The 14764-nt window shown below is 43.0% G+C and overlaps 1 protein-coding gene and 1 non-coding gene across 3 annotated transcripts; one reads left to right on the plus strand and one right to left on the minus strand.

The window, feature by feature from the left end:
* The first annotated feature begins 84 nt into the window (after positions 1 to 84).
* On the plus strand, positions 85 to 157 carry TRNAR-ACG. Its single transcript has one exon. It is a non-coding gene; the product is annotated as a tRNA-Arg (tRNA).
* Positions 158 to 3993: 3836 nt separating this feature from the next.
* On the minus strand, positions 3994 to 14243 carry HAUS4 (HAUS augmin like complex subunit 4). 2 transcript variants are annotated; one of them, XM_042477569.1, is made up of 10 exons: positions 14037 to 14243; positions 11604 to 11672; positions 11376 to 11518; positions 10806 to 10922; positions 9568 to 9708; positions 8657 to 8753; positions 8382 to 8527; positions 6649 to 6779; positions 6233 to 6301; positions 3994 to 4279 (listed from the first exon to the last, which is right to left on the minus strand). In XM_042477569.1, the coding sequence occupies exons 2-10, from the start codon at positions 11647 to 11649 to the stop codon at positions 4102 to 4104; spliced, it is 1068 nt and encodes a 355-aa protein (XP_042333503.1). In that variant the 5' UTR covers positions 11650 to 11672; positions 14037 to 14243; the 3' UTR covers positions 3994 to 4101. The 2 variants fall into 2 exon arrangements, with proteins under 2 accessions (XP_042333503.1, XP_042333504.1); XM_042477570.1 differs by lacking the exon at positions 14037 to 14243 and adding an exon at positions 13893 to 14009.
* Between the last annotated feature and the right edge of the window lie 521 nt (positions 14244 to 14764).

Raw genomic sequence — 14764 nt, forward strand, 5'->3', positions numbered from 1 at the left:
CCTCGCAATACTAGTGATTCTTAAGCGTGCGACGCTATAGAATGCCTTATGAGGGAGGCGACAGAACGCTGGGCTTGTGTCTGAGGGCCAGTGGCGCAATGGATAACGCGTCTGACTACGGATCAGAAGATTCTAGGTTCGACTCCTGGCTGGCTCGGAACAGACTTCCCTTTTCCTGAATGGAAGGCCATAAGACGCTGGGCTTCTCTTAAGGGCCCTTCCCTGCATTGGATTACTGTGCACTCCACCAAGTCTACCTTTATATATACATACATACATACATACATATATATATATGTATACAGTATAGTATAATTTTAAAAACTATGTTTGTGTATATATATACACACACACACACACACACTGTGTGTGTGTATATATAGTGTTTTTAAATTGAACATATATACTTTTTAACTACATATGTATATATATGTTCAATTAAAAAACACTATAGTGCATATATCTATATAATAAAAAACATCAAATGTATTATGTTTTTTAATATATATACTATATATATATATATATACACACACAGTACAGTATGTTTTTAAATTGAACATATATGCTGTTTTTAAAACCATACATATGTATATATGTTTAAAAAACTATGTTTCGATGTATATATAAAGTGTATGTATGTTTGTGTGTGTATGTGAGTGTATATATATGGATGAAACGGATGATCTAGATCCCTTTCAATCTGGTTTCAGACCTGGCTCTGGAACAGACTGTCTTGGTGGATGATCCATGCAGGGATCATGGCATCCTTCTGGACCGACTCTCTGGGATGGGGCTTGGAGGTACTGTTCCTTCCTGGAGGGGCAAACTCAGAAGGTGGTCCTGGGGGACTCCTGTTCGGCCCCCTGGCCATTGACCTGTGGGGTCCCTCAGGGTCCTGTGTTGTCCCCTATGCTGTTTAACATATACATGAAACTGCTGGGAGAGGTTGTCCAGTTTTGGGGTGCAATGTCATCAATATGCAGATGACACTCAACTCTCCTCCTCCTTCCCACCTCAATCCAAGGAGGCTGTCCTGGTCCTAAACCATTGCCTGTCTTCAGTAATGGACTGGATGAGGGCAAACAGGTTGAAACTTAATCCAGACAAGAGAGAGGTGCTCCTGGTCAGTCGGAAGGCAGGTCAGGGAATAGGGATCCAGCATGCATTAGATGGGGTCCCACTCCCCCTGAAGACACAGGTTTGCAGTTTGGGGGTACTCTTGGACTCAGCTTTGACCCTGGAGGCATATATACAATATGTTTTTAAATTGAACATATGTTTTTAAAACTCTCTCTCTCTATGTGTGTGTGTGTGTGTGTATATATATATATATTTATATATATGTGTGTGTGTGTGTGTATATATATATTTATATATGTGTGTGTGTGTGTATATATATATATATTTATATGTGTGTGTGTGTGTGTGTATATATAAATAAATAGTATATATGTCCAATTGGCCCATAAGTGAAATGTATGAGGAAAATGTTCTGTTTTATTTTATATTTTGTGTTGTTAGAAATAATAATTTAAATAAATAATTTATAACAGTATGTGTCCAATAATTTAAATGAATGATTTAAAACAGTATATATGTTCAATATATGCCCATAAGTGTAATCTAAGTGTGGAACATGTACTATTTTATTTCACATTACTTGTTATGTTAGAAATATGTTTTATGTATAAATAACTAATAAAAATATTGGGCAAAAAACCCCGTAGGCATTGATTTAGAGTCTGACGCGACGCATGGAAATAAAATTAAAACTATAAAGAACACGTTCCAAATAAAGTGGAAATAAAAACATGATGTTTGCTCGTCTTCATTTGCTAATCCATATATCTAGGCAATATAAATATTGATGATATTCCATGCAGGAATATACAAATCCCTCTGGAAAGCTATCCATCCAATGTCTGTTTAAAGCCCTCCAAAGATGGATAGACCATCGCCTTCCAATCTACTCTGCTATTGGTACAATTTTTATATTATATTAGGAATATCTTCCTAATGTCATTTGAATCTCTCAGTTTGTATACTTGTTCTAAAAGTATATAGATCCAAAGATTTTCTGCCTGGGCCAATTATATCCAAACAACCTTTTAAAAACTCCCCCAAGTTTTCCGCATTTCAATTAAACATCTCAACCTTCGCTTCCAGGGTCAGGATCGTAATTCAGAGTCCCAGCCAATGAATATTTGATCGCAAGAGGAAGAAACCCTTTAGCAATTGTAAAAGCTTGAGACAGAAAGCTACATTTCTTTGATCCCACAAGAATTCATACTTAAGTAATGCTGGCAGAATATCCTTATTTATTTTTCCCCTCCATTATGCAGCAGCTTCTAAATGTTATCTTTGAGAAAAGCATCCTTTCCCTTCATCCTCCCCTCCTCCAAGGGATATTTTTAAGAAGCCTCATCAATATGCATTAAAGCCATTTTATTTATGTTTTCTTTAAAAGCAAAAATAAAGGAATGAAGAAGTCACAAGTCTATGAAACACATTGACTCTGCCAAGCCAGTTAACACAGCACTAGATGGCAAGTATCCATTGCTAAGTACAATAGCAGCCTCCTTCCTTTCTTTTTGTTATCAAGTGTGTGCTTGCTGCAAATTTGTACAAAACGTGTTTTATCTCTGGACATTTTGTGAATGTATGGTTGTTAACACGCAAACTACAGAGACATGAGTGACACTGCACAGGTCTGGAACCAAAGTGCTGGATATTAATCCATTGTTTCACTGAGGATTTGGTATACACACACACCCTACTTCTCAAGCCAAAGAAGCCTAAAATTACAATCCATGCAACGTGACAATACAAGGATAAGCAGAGCTGCTCCTGTCACGTTTCTGATCCTTGGCAGCGAACGCCACGCTCTAAAATGTAGCAGGAGCCGCAAACAAACTCAGGCTTTTTGGCTGATGGTCAAAGATACAAACCCACAGAAGCAACGCAATCCTCCTTTTGTTGCGCAATGAATTACACCAAACAAAAAGCAGCAGGGACACTGGATTCCTGCGATGCGTTTTAGCTCTCGGACAAACAGCAAGGCAGGAAAGGCCACCAAGATCACCACAAGCGCCAGCACCGTTTAATCACTCCAATTAGCAGCAAGCTTGACGGCATTACCCAAATTCTATTATTAAGGAAATGTACTGTATATATACTCATGTGTAAGTCTAGAAATTTTAGTCAAAAATTGACCCCAAAAGCCATGGGCGAAGCTAAGTACTGTATTTGAACTTAAAAAGGAACCATGCCCTGGCGAAAAGCAAGAGCATAATCAGTCCTGGAAGCATTGGCCTCCCTCTACTCTCTCATTCATCATTCAACCTTTAGGACAAGCACAAACAGTTGTGCCTGATGGAATTTTGTAAGTTGTTTGCCATTGTGAAGTCAAAGGCTTTCATGGCCGGCATCCATGGTTTTTTTGGGCTCTGTGGCCATGTTCTAGAAGAGTTTCTTCCTGACGTTTCGCCAGCTTCTGTGGCTGGCATCTTCAGAACAATCCACATGCAAATCACTCCTGCCTTTCCAGGTCACACAATATATATACCCAACTTTTTCCATGCCAGCATTCTCTGAAGATGCCAGCCACAGATGCTTGTGAAACGTCAGGAAGAAACTCTTCTAGAACATGGCCACAGAGCCCAAAAAACCCACAGATGCTATTGCTTGGCATTATTTTCCTTGCTTCATTCTTTACATTCTTTGTCACATGCCCCTATGTTTTACCCTTGACTTATCCATGGGTCATATCAAAATCCATAATTTTGGCCCCAAAACCTACCCTCGACTTATACATGAGGATGACTTATAATCAAGTATGTATGGTATGTGTAGAGGGCCTTTTAGGTTCCACTTTTGAACCAAAAGCTTGGACCAAAAGAAGAAAGAGTATTGGCGCATTAAAGCAACAGATAATGGGAGGCAGGAAACTAGACCTTGGGACAGTAGGAAGAAGGAAATAAGGGCATAATGATCACTCATCTTCAAGTTTTATTGTATAAAGTGACCATTATACATAAACTGGCCAGTCCTGAACTGTTCAGAATTTGACCCAAGGCACAACTTAACACCATAGCAACCTCAGTCTTTGTTGAATTCAGTCAGCGCCCATCGCCTGTTCTCAATGATGGCTTGCAGTCGGGCATACTCTTTCACCAGTTCCTCAAAGTCTGGGCCCAGCGTCTCATAGTTGGAAAGGATCTTGCGAGAAGTGGCAAGGTTTTGCTCTTCTTGGCTTAGAGTTGCCTGCAAGTTGTCCCTGGAAAAGGAAAGGCTGCATGACTAGGTTGCAGGATAAGCGTTTGGAAAAGCAATCACCATGAAAATGGCCCTTCTTTCCCATCCTGTTCAACTCTGCACACTTGACTCCTTTTCACTGCCTTTCCTGAGTTATCTTCTCTAGAGACTGCAGAATGAGTGGGTAGCTAGTGAACTGCTTTCATGCACAAACCTTTAGCTTACAAATTCTAGAATCGTACCACTGAGTGGGCACCAAAGAAACACATACTTCTTTCCCTTTAATCTGTCAGAGTAGCTGCAGTTAGCCAGAAGGAGTCTTTTTACAGTCACCTCCACATACCACATCATAGCCTCAAGAACAAAGACAAAATGCGGGGCTGCGCAAAAACAACAAACAAATGGGTTTAAAAGTGAGGTGTACTGGACCTCAAAATTCAATACTGGGCTTCCATTTTCCTTTGACTTGCCTCTAGTGAGGATGTGAGTCACCAGAAAGCTCTATGAAAGCTGACTCTCCCTGACTTAAGGTACCTCAGAGATTTATTTTTTTTAAAGAAAGGACTGCCTTGACAACAAAACACCATTTACTGCTAATCACCTTCCAGCTGCTATCAGTATTCACACCTGCCACAACATTAGGACCCATGAGACCGCCGCTCTCGCTGCACAGTTTTATCACCATGAACAAAATCCAAAAGCAGGTTTGAGTAATACGTCTACTGGACAAATACAACATCACTAAAAGACAAGCTTTCAAAGTCTACCAAATTATAAGTATTATCCAGTGGTTAAAGGATCACTAAGTAATAATCATAGTTTGCCTTTAATTGACTGCCTCTCCCAGGGCACCAGCTATATTTAATCTCCAGCTGCTCTGATATGAGGATAGCCATATTCCTTGATGCTTTTGCTTCCATCCAACACAGGAGCTGTTTTCTTTGAATAAACACAATGGGTTGTTCACTGTGTGACCGCCAGCCCTTTGTCTAGAGCAGAGGCAGGGAAAACGCAACCCATGGGCTGCATGCAGCCTATTGAAGACCCTCTGGAGGCTCCCCAAAGCCCCCCAACATCCCCCCAAGTTTTTTTTTCATTTCCCAGGCCAATTTTCAGACAATTTCCCAACTGCAAACAGGTAAAATATCCAAAAACTTCCCATAAAAGCAGAACTTTAACATATCCACCGCCACAAAAAGTCCCCCAAACTCCAGAAATCACGAATGAGGAAAAAAAGCTGAGATCAGCCAAAAATGGTGTCTGGAACTGACATCACATCCATTGCGGTGAGCCTAGGATGTTAGGGCATGACGTGTGGGGGCCGTTATCGGACTTAAAACTGGCCACAGCCCCCCCCCTCCCAGTGCTCCACTTGTGTTCTAGAGAAACAGATAGAGCCACTGGATAATAGTATACCTCAGGTTGATTCTTCAAGTCTGCAAGCTCTAACTAGAGATCCTAGTTGAAGATGTGACTTCAACATTTACGGTAGCTGGGATTTAGTCTGGGACAGTGGTGTCATTCAGCTGGTTTGCACTGGTTCGCTAGAACGAGTTGTTTAAATTGTTAAAAGATGCAGAAGCTGGGGAGGTTAAAAAGGGAGCCAGGCATAGCAAAGGGGAGGAGGAGGAAGGGACCAGAACAGACAAGGAGCACTAAGAGGCAGAAAGGTCAGAGGAATGAAGGACTAGAGCCTCTGGAGCTGCAGGGCAGAGTCAGGATTGGGAACTGGTTGTTAATTATTTTGAATGACACCATTTGTTTGGGTCATTTCTGCCTCACCTGCCCCACAGCTAGATGAAGACTCCTGGAAGACTAGAAAGCTCCCATTTTTAATGGTATTTTAGTGGTCACTATTAGCTGTGTGATCCATGAAAATAAATCCAAAACAGAGCTGGCTATTTCTTTTTGTTGTTGTTGTTGTTGTACAAAAGCTGCTCCACAACCCCCTAAATACATACAAACACCAGCTTACCTCATCTTTCGGTGTACATCCACTTTCTCAGGAGTGTATGTCTCTAAAAGGATGCTCAGTTCCTCAAGCCTATGACAGAGTTATTTGAAGGAACAGAGTTAACAGATTCCGTCCATTTCTATCACACTTCAGATCCTCAGTTTCTTAACTGCCCTGCCCTTCAGTGACAGATGAGTAATCAGTTCTAGCACTTAAGTGTCCAGAAGAGTCTTAACCAAACTCTTAAAATTATAATGCCAGTGATTCACTGTGGTTCTCTCTCCTCAGTGTCAACCTCTGACCACCTTCCATGATTAAATACAAACACTAACACTCGCTAGAATTATGTGGGGAGAGAGCTGATTCCTGCCACACAAACACAATTGACATGTACTGCCAAGTTTGGATCCCTATGCTAGAGAAAAACAAGGGCTCACCGTATCTTAAGAAACATGGCACTGCACTTCAATTCTAGGTACTGAGTGTTGAGTTGGTCCAGTTCAGACTGGGTGCCAAGACGATACTCACGAGCCAGACGTTTCAGCATGGCTAAACAACGTAACAGCACCTGCAATGTGTGGGGAAAGGGTTATGAGAATGGAGCGACTGATGGTACTTGGTCATTTACTGTTATGGCAGAAAGGAAACCTCTGGATAAGTTGCTCCTCTCCATTCATTCTGACAGGCAGATTCTTCAACCATGGAGCTATTTTTAGTGTGGGAGAGCAACTTCTATAAATTAATCTCATGATACATCCGAAAGAGGAGCAGCAGGACATGAACACAACAATGGAGCACTCAGAATGATAAAATGAGGACCAACAGAAGATTTTAAAAAAGAGAGAGAAGAAAAAAAGCAAATTAAAAAAAAACCCTCAGCCAATCCATCAGGAGCACATAGGCGCCACAGAGGAATAGGCGAATGACTTTCTGTCAGTAGAAAAAACAACCATATCATGCTAAGTACTAACAATTCTCCTTCCTGTAGCAGAGGAAGTCATCCTCTGGATCAGACATCCCAAAGCTTCTAATCATTCTGAGATCAACCATGCTGTATATGAAAAAAAAATGACTACTTAGTAATTAATTACTTTCTGAAGGACCCTCTGCCAAATGAGACCTTACAGCTGAGGCAAACATATCTAGTAGACGTATAATGTTTGATAAATGTTGAAATGGTCTTCCATGTGATAGGTCTACAAATATCTGCCAGTGGAGCCCAGTATCAAAATCCTAGTGGGATGAGATATGATCTCTCCCACTTCCCAAAAGACAAACATAGCAGAGCAGAACACATGCCTTTATCCACCATGAAAGAGTGGCTTTCTACTCACAATGGTCCATCATATCTAGCTGGAATGAAACAAAGAAAGGACCTGATGCTTCAGACAGATGTTAACCACCCACTGAACACTCAACGTATTCCACTTCTTTACCAAGGAAAAAGGCAAAATGAAGTCAAGGTAGTATTCTGTGTCTGATGAAAAGTAGTAGTAACCTTAGGAATAAGGAATGGATCCAAAATACTCAGTATCTAGGCACAAAATGCAGAATTCAGGTCTGGCTGACAGAGTTCTCAACTCTCTCACACTGTTGGCTGATAAAACAGTCACCAGAAAAGCACCTTTCAGTTCAAGTGTTTCAGAGCAAAGAGATTCCAAGGGTGGCTTAAACAAAACCCTCAGAGCCACTGGAGGAAATTTCAATATGATGTATGCCTCAGAAAATGTTTTAATGTAAGGGCAAGAAGTTAATGAGCTCCCATCCCTGCCTCTTAAAACCAGACAACCAGCCTCTTTAGACTATTAAGGCATAGGTCCTTATCTAACCAGTTCTGTGGAACGAGTAATAAGGTACAAACACAATACATTCATACAAAATGACTCTTCCTTCTGCATCAACACATAATATCCAGGATTATTCCTAAATCCTGTGGGTGGAGCAGGGGTCAGAAAAGTGTGCCCCACAGACCTCACTCAGTTCCAAATGCCATTTTTCAGCTCCTCGGGCCTCCCAAGAGACCCATAAAGCCCAGACACACACACCCAACTCACATCTGCCTTTCTTCACCTACAGTAACATACAATTCTAGACAAAGTTTAGGTTTCCTTACCAAGACACATGTCAGAGGTGCAGGTCAGTGTCAGAAAATTTCTCTTCCACCCCTTACCTGTGGATATGCAGCTTTCTGCTGCTCCAGCAACCCCACGAGTTCTTTGTGTCGATCCTGGGTCTCCTGAAGACGCTGCTTCTCTACAACCAGACTTTCTGGGAGGGTCCCAAACATAGCAGCTCGAGCCGTCTCCCCAGCACTATCTGCAAGTGAAGAAGATCCAAGTCACTCAATATCCAGCCTCGGCCCTTGCTATACACTTAACTCTCCTCAACTCTCGCACTCCTTCTCCCATTTGTAGGGGCTTCCACCCCATTTAAAGTGTACCTTACCACTTTCAGGACGGTAGTAGCTGAGCAGAGCCAAGCATTTGGACTTAAGACGTTTTTCCAGCTCCATGGGGAGCTGCTTTTGCATTTGCTCCAGCTCCTGTAGCAAAATGTAAGCAGAGGCCAAATCAGCACTATTCACTAACATACATAAGAAAACACTTCAGATTAACTTTCAAGATAGTGCTGTACACACCGAATTGGTAAATGAACCATCCAAAAATCAAGGACCAACCAAATACACACACATTTTTCTGGGGCTGGTGATGAAGCCTGAACATAATTTAATCCAGCCCTATATATGATAGGGCAGAATTTATCACAAATGATCCCCATCCTCACAGATGCACTCACTTATTTCATATGATGTTTTTAATTTGTTGCCTTAACTTTTAGATTGTACGCCATAGGCAGGCTTTTATATTCTTGATTTTACTTGGTTTTGTACAGCGCCGTGTAGATTTACGGCGCTTTATAAAAAAAGTTAATAATAATAATAATAACACAGATACTGGAACACCCAGAAAATAAAGAATCTTCAATCATGGAATAATATTCCACAGATACTCATGGTAAAGGAACATTTTAACAAAGCAGCCTAAAGTCCTATTTGCAGTCTAAAACTACAATTCATATTTCAGCCTTTTAATAATCTCAAAGGCTTTCTTCAGGGGCTACACAAAATCGAAAAAACAGATTGGGCTTTTTATTAATAAATCATTCATCCACAGAATGACTTGAAAGATGTCTTTTGTTTTCTCCAATTACCCTGGTTGCTCCCCAGTTTTTGTTTGGCTTTGTGCTTTGCCCTTTCAACAACAATACTTTTAGCAAACAAATATGTCACCCTGATCTCTTATGAGGAACAGCAGAGTATAAATCAGGGACGGTGCAGATGAGGATGTCCTCCTTACTTGTTTTGGGGGAAGAAGTTCCAGTACATGAGAGGCCTCCAGACCTAAGAGAGATGGTTGTGTTCCTTGCAGAGAAGGATCAACATCAAGCATTCGTTTCAATTCAGCTATTAAAAGCTGCTGTTCCAAGACTTCCAGGAACTGAGGATAAGAACAGGAAAGATTAAGGACAGAGACAAACTTCTGTCTTAAATTTTTCCTCAGCCCCAATAGACTTCCCATTCCATCAAGACTGATAAGTTTTCTTTGAGCTTTATAAACTTTTACATCATCCTATATCACTATTGCCATACTTCCTCTGCATTTACTTCTCAGAATTAATTTTTAACCTGATTTTGGGGGGATAAATGTCTTCATTTTTCCAATTAAGATCCCATGTGTTGCCTGTGAACCTTGTTAGATCTCTTCATGGTTTCATTTTAATGCTCTAGCACCATTTTTTATACAGTACTACATTATGTTAAGCCAGGGTTAGGCTACTGCACTGAGGGAAAGAGCCCATTTTTGCCTCCCTCTCAGCAGTCAACACCAGTGTGATTTCAGAACACCAAAACTACAATCACATCACTTCTGGCATCGCTTTATTTCCAGGTTTTTCTTTCTTTTTCATTTTCTGAGGGATCGTAAAATCTACTATACCACAAATTCTCAAATTTTGGGATAGCCTTTTACCATTTCAGATGTTTGGGAAAAAATCCCCAAAGGGATGAAACAGACCAGCACTAAACGCCAGCTTCCCGATGGCTTGGGGGCATGGTGTTTAGATGGCGCACGTCCGTGAGCTGCTTAACTGCCCAAACGTGAGCCGGCTTCTGGGCACTCCAGCAACGTGGCATTTACACACTGCACAAGCGCCATAAAGCTGCAGTGGAGAAGGAAAAAACGGCTTCTTGCTGCTGCAAAAATGAGCGGGAATTTGCCCCTTCCTTTTGGGCAGGAAAAAGGCGGATTGAGGCTGCAGCGTCCACTTACTGCAGCCCCAATCTGGCTTTCGCAGGGGCGGCTTCAAGCTGTCCTTTTGGGGCAATATGTTCCACCCCCAAGTTAAAAAAAATGGGGATGGGGCTTTCACAGGGGCTTCAGAGGCTGGACACACCCTGCACCTTACACTGTTCCCACCCCTGTACTAAATTCCTCAGCTAGTCTCGCTTAGATTTTCTAGACTCTCCAAATTCTCATGGACCAGTTGGACCTGTTGTTCATACACCAGTTCTCCAAAGTTTCTCTCCTAGCATTACTTTTCTGTCCTGCGTGAGAGGGCCGGTTCCCAATTCTCTTATTGCCTCCCTCAGAAGCCGCTGCAGCGCCTCCCATTTCAGCCAGTTTGCTCTTTGTAGCTGCAGTTCTTTCTTTGCCTATAAGGGAAGAAGAAGAGAAAAGGGGTGTACATCTAACTCGGTCAATGGTTAAAACAATCCACTGTCCTCTGCATTTTGCAGCAAATCTACAACAAGGAATGGCTCATTTCTCAACCGAACTTGAATTATATCTACCTTACACAGTTTATTCCATTTTTTGCTAGCAACAGGTGAAGGTAAATAAATGTGGGGCATGCTGTGCTACAGCAAGCCTTCCCATTTGTCTTCTGAGATCCTGCAGCACACCACCCATTGCTTTCGAGATACATTTTTGCAGCCTTATGATCTATTACTTTGCTTCTTCCACCAACATCAAAAAAGGGGAGGGGAGAAAGCAAGCAAGCAAGCAAGGTTTCAGGATGGAGCCTTTCTGCCCAAGAACTTTCCATCCACACAAGTGCATTATAACCATGAAGTGCAGAGTAGTCTGGATGATAGCCCTCATCCTACCTCTTCCATTTGCTGCGCCAAGTTGACACTCAGCCCACTGGAGTCCATATGTTTAGTCAGACCTATAAGAAGATTAGCCAAGCTAGGATGGGCAGCCAGATCGTCATCAGTGAGCGAACAGGGGGGCAGGCGGCTGCCATGATCTGGTGGACAGAAAACAAAGGTAGAGAATGAAGCTCTTCCCTTTGGACACCTTAGTCTTCATTGACATAACCCCACTGAAATTACCTTGTTGCAGCAGTTTGGTAGCAATGGTTCTTGAAGCAGATGCCATGGGCCCTTTAGCAGGGAAACCACCTGCAAAAGACAAAAGGAGATATCAATATTTTGTTTCTTTTTTAACAGGAGCAATAGTAAGATAAACAGAGGCCACAGGAAACACAGAAACTAAGTTTGTTATATTCTGGATGAAGTCCAAATCATCTTGTGTAGATACTGGGCAACAGCTAGCTAGCTAGCTTTTGGTATGCCTACATTTACACCAGTTTCATCAATGAGCACCAAAACAAACTGCAGAAAAAGATCCAGTTTGAGACTGCTTCAACTGCCCTGGCTCAATGCGAGGGAATTCTGGGAACTGTAGTTTTGTTAGATGTTTAGCCTTCTCTGTCAGAGAGCTCTGGTGCCATCACCAACTACAGTTCCCAGGATTCCCTAGAACTGAACCAGGGCTTTGATGGAGGTATGGAGATCGTTCATGCTAGCTGAAGGAATAGTTAAAAGAGTACACTTTGTTCTACATCTTGGAGTTTCTCACTGGAGAAGACTCCAAGGTGTATCAGACTTAATGACCTGCATCGGCTAAACTCCTTGAAGACAGGAATACAAAATAAAGGGTCAGGTTTCCTACTGTAGGACCACATTTGGCCAAAATCCTCTCTTATCTCCTATGGCACAAAAAGCACGCTAATCTGAGCCAAATTCTGTAAAGCTTTCCAATGCATTCTCATCCCTATACAAGTCAAGACAGCCTAAAACAGATCTCCCTTATACCAGATCATCTGTATTTCCCATTGACAACCCATTCTCTCTCTTTCAATGACTGTGTCAGCTTGAAGAAAGACATCTCTGGATCCCGCTGCAGGCAGCCGTGCCAAATCTGCATCACATTTCCCAGCTGGCAATGGACCACAACAAGCGAAATGTAATCATTTGTTGCTGTGTGTGCCTTCAAGTTGTTCCCCTAAAGCAACATTGAGACAAACCCATCATGGGATTTTCTCGGCAAGTTTTGTTCAGCGGTGGTTTGCTTTTATCTTCCTCTGAGGCTGAGAGAGTATAACTCGCCTGAGGTCAACTAGTCGGTTTCCACGGCCAAGAAGGGATTCGAACTCTGTTCTCCAGTCGTAGTCCAACACTCAAACTACTAGAGACCATCTCTCTAGCTCCTCCAATGCAACTCTATGGTCAACATCTGCTAGACATTGACCATAGAATTGCACTGAAGGAGCTACAAAGGCCTAGCGGAGTGTTCTCTCTAGGAACCTCTTCTAGGTCCTTCAGTGCCACTTTTGGTTAAAGTTGACCATAGAGTTGTGCTGGAGGACCTAGATATTCCTAGAGAGACCATATTAAAATCCATGAATAATCAAAGCTGCAAAAGTCAAAGCCACAAAGCCATGCGCTTTCACATGACATCCTTCCTCATCGCATGTTCAGCCATCTTCCGTGTAAGAGAAGACCTGCGCTTTAAAAGCTTCAAGGCAGGCTGACGTTCAACCGGTGCAGCTTTCCTTTAAAACAGAGCGGATATCGACAGACAGAGGTCCAGTCTGCACTTGCAGGGAAACAGGATACACCACAACTGTCCTATTTGGCAGAGACTTTGCCAGTTCCACTTCCTCAGATGTTTTTAAGAACGTGTTTCTGACTCCTCACACCCTCTCAGCCTCGGAGGAAGCCTCATAAGTCACACCCTCTCAGCCTCGGAGGAAGCCTCATAAGCTCACACCCTCTCAGCCTCGGAGGAAGCCTCATAAGTCACACCCTCTCAGCCTCGGAGGAAGCCTCATAAGTCACACTCCTCTCAGCCTCGGAGGAAAGCCTCATAAGTCACACCCTCTCAGCCTCGGAGGAAGCCTCCATAAGTCACACCCTCTCAGCCTCGGAGGAAGCCTCATAAGTCACACCCTCTCCTCCTCAAAGGAAAGCCTCATAAATCACACCCTCTCAGCCTCAGAGGAAGCCTCATAATCACACTCTCTCACCTCGGAGGAAGCCTCATAAGTCACACCCTCTCAGCCTCGGAGGAAGCCTCATAAGTCACACCCTCTCAGCCTCGGAGGAAGCCTCATAAGTCACACTCTCTCAGCCTCGGAGGAAGCCTCTTAAGTCACACCCTCTCAGCCTCAAAGGAAGCCTCATAAATCACACCCTCTCAGCCTCAGAGGAAGCCTCATAAGTCACACCCTCTCAGCCTCAGAGGAAGCCTCATGTCACACTCTCTCAGCCTCAGAGGAAGGCAAAATGCAAGTTCCCTGAGCGTATCTTGCTAAGGAAACCCTATGACTGGTTCACCTTGGAGTCACTTGAAGTCACACTCTCTCAGCCTCAGAGAGGAGCGAAGGCAAGGCAGCCCCCCTCTGAACAAACTTTGCCAAGGAAGCCTTATAATAAGCTGCTGAGGGGGAGCCAGTGACGTCAGAATAAAGGCAGCCGCACCTTTCCCGCCTTTTTTCACTCCTTTCTCCGTTCTTCGTTTTCCCGCCTTTCCTCTTTATCAAAGTTCGGATTTGAGCGCGCCCGCCCGCGCACAATTTCCGCTCATCTCTTCTTCTTCTTCGCCCGCCCGCTCAGGTACAGCAAAGGATCAAGAGAGACCCGCCTCCTCCGAAAGACAGCAAGGCAATAAGAACCTGGGAGGAGGAAGGCAGAGCTCAACATAACGTTCAAGAATCAGGACCAATGGAAGGAAGGGATGAACGGAGGAGGCGGGCCTTCATCCGCTCTTCATCTTCTGATTGGTCAGTCTTAACCACCACGCTTAATATTCAGAACCCTAAGGATGGAAAGTGGGCGGGGCGCTGTTTAAACTCTGGCTCAGCTGCGCGTGGAATCTTCCGCTCTAGTTTGAACTCCAACTCCCAGAAGGCCTTGCAGCCCGGGCTATGATAAAGAATTCTGGGAGTTGTAGTTAAAAGCATATGGAAGGACTTAGGACCATTTTTAATGAATGTTTTCCCTCTTCAAGGAACCTCCCCGCAGCCTTAACCGCTTGCTTGCCACCAGGAAATTTTGGGAGCAAGGGGAAATTATGGGATGGGGCCCTGCAAAATAAATAAACAAACAAATAAAAGAGATGGTGCTCTGTCTTGTATCTTTTAAGAGCTACGATGAAGTGGTTCATTCAGATGGTGCATCTGTCACATGATCCAGGGCTTGCCAAGACA

The sequence above is a fragment of the Sceloporus undulatus genome, chromosome 6 (genome assembly GCF_019175285.1).
Source record: "Sceloporus undulatus isolate JIND9_A2432 ecotype Alabama chromosome 6, SceUnd_v1.1, whole genome shotgun sequence".
Taxonomy (NCBI): Eukaryota; Metazoa; Chordata; class Lepidosauria; order Squamata; family Phrynosomatidae; genus Sceloporus; species Sceloporus undulatus.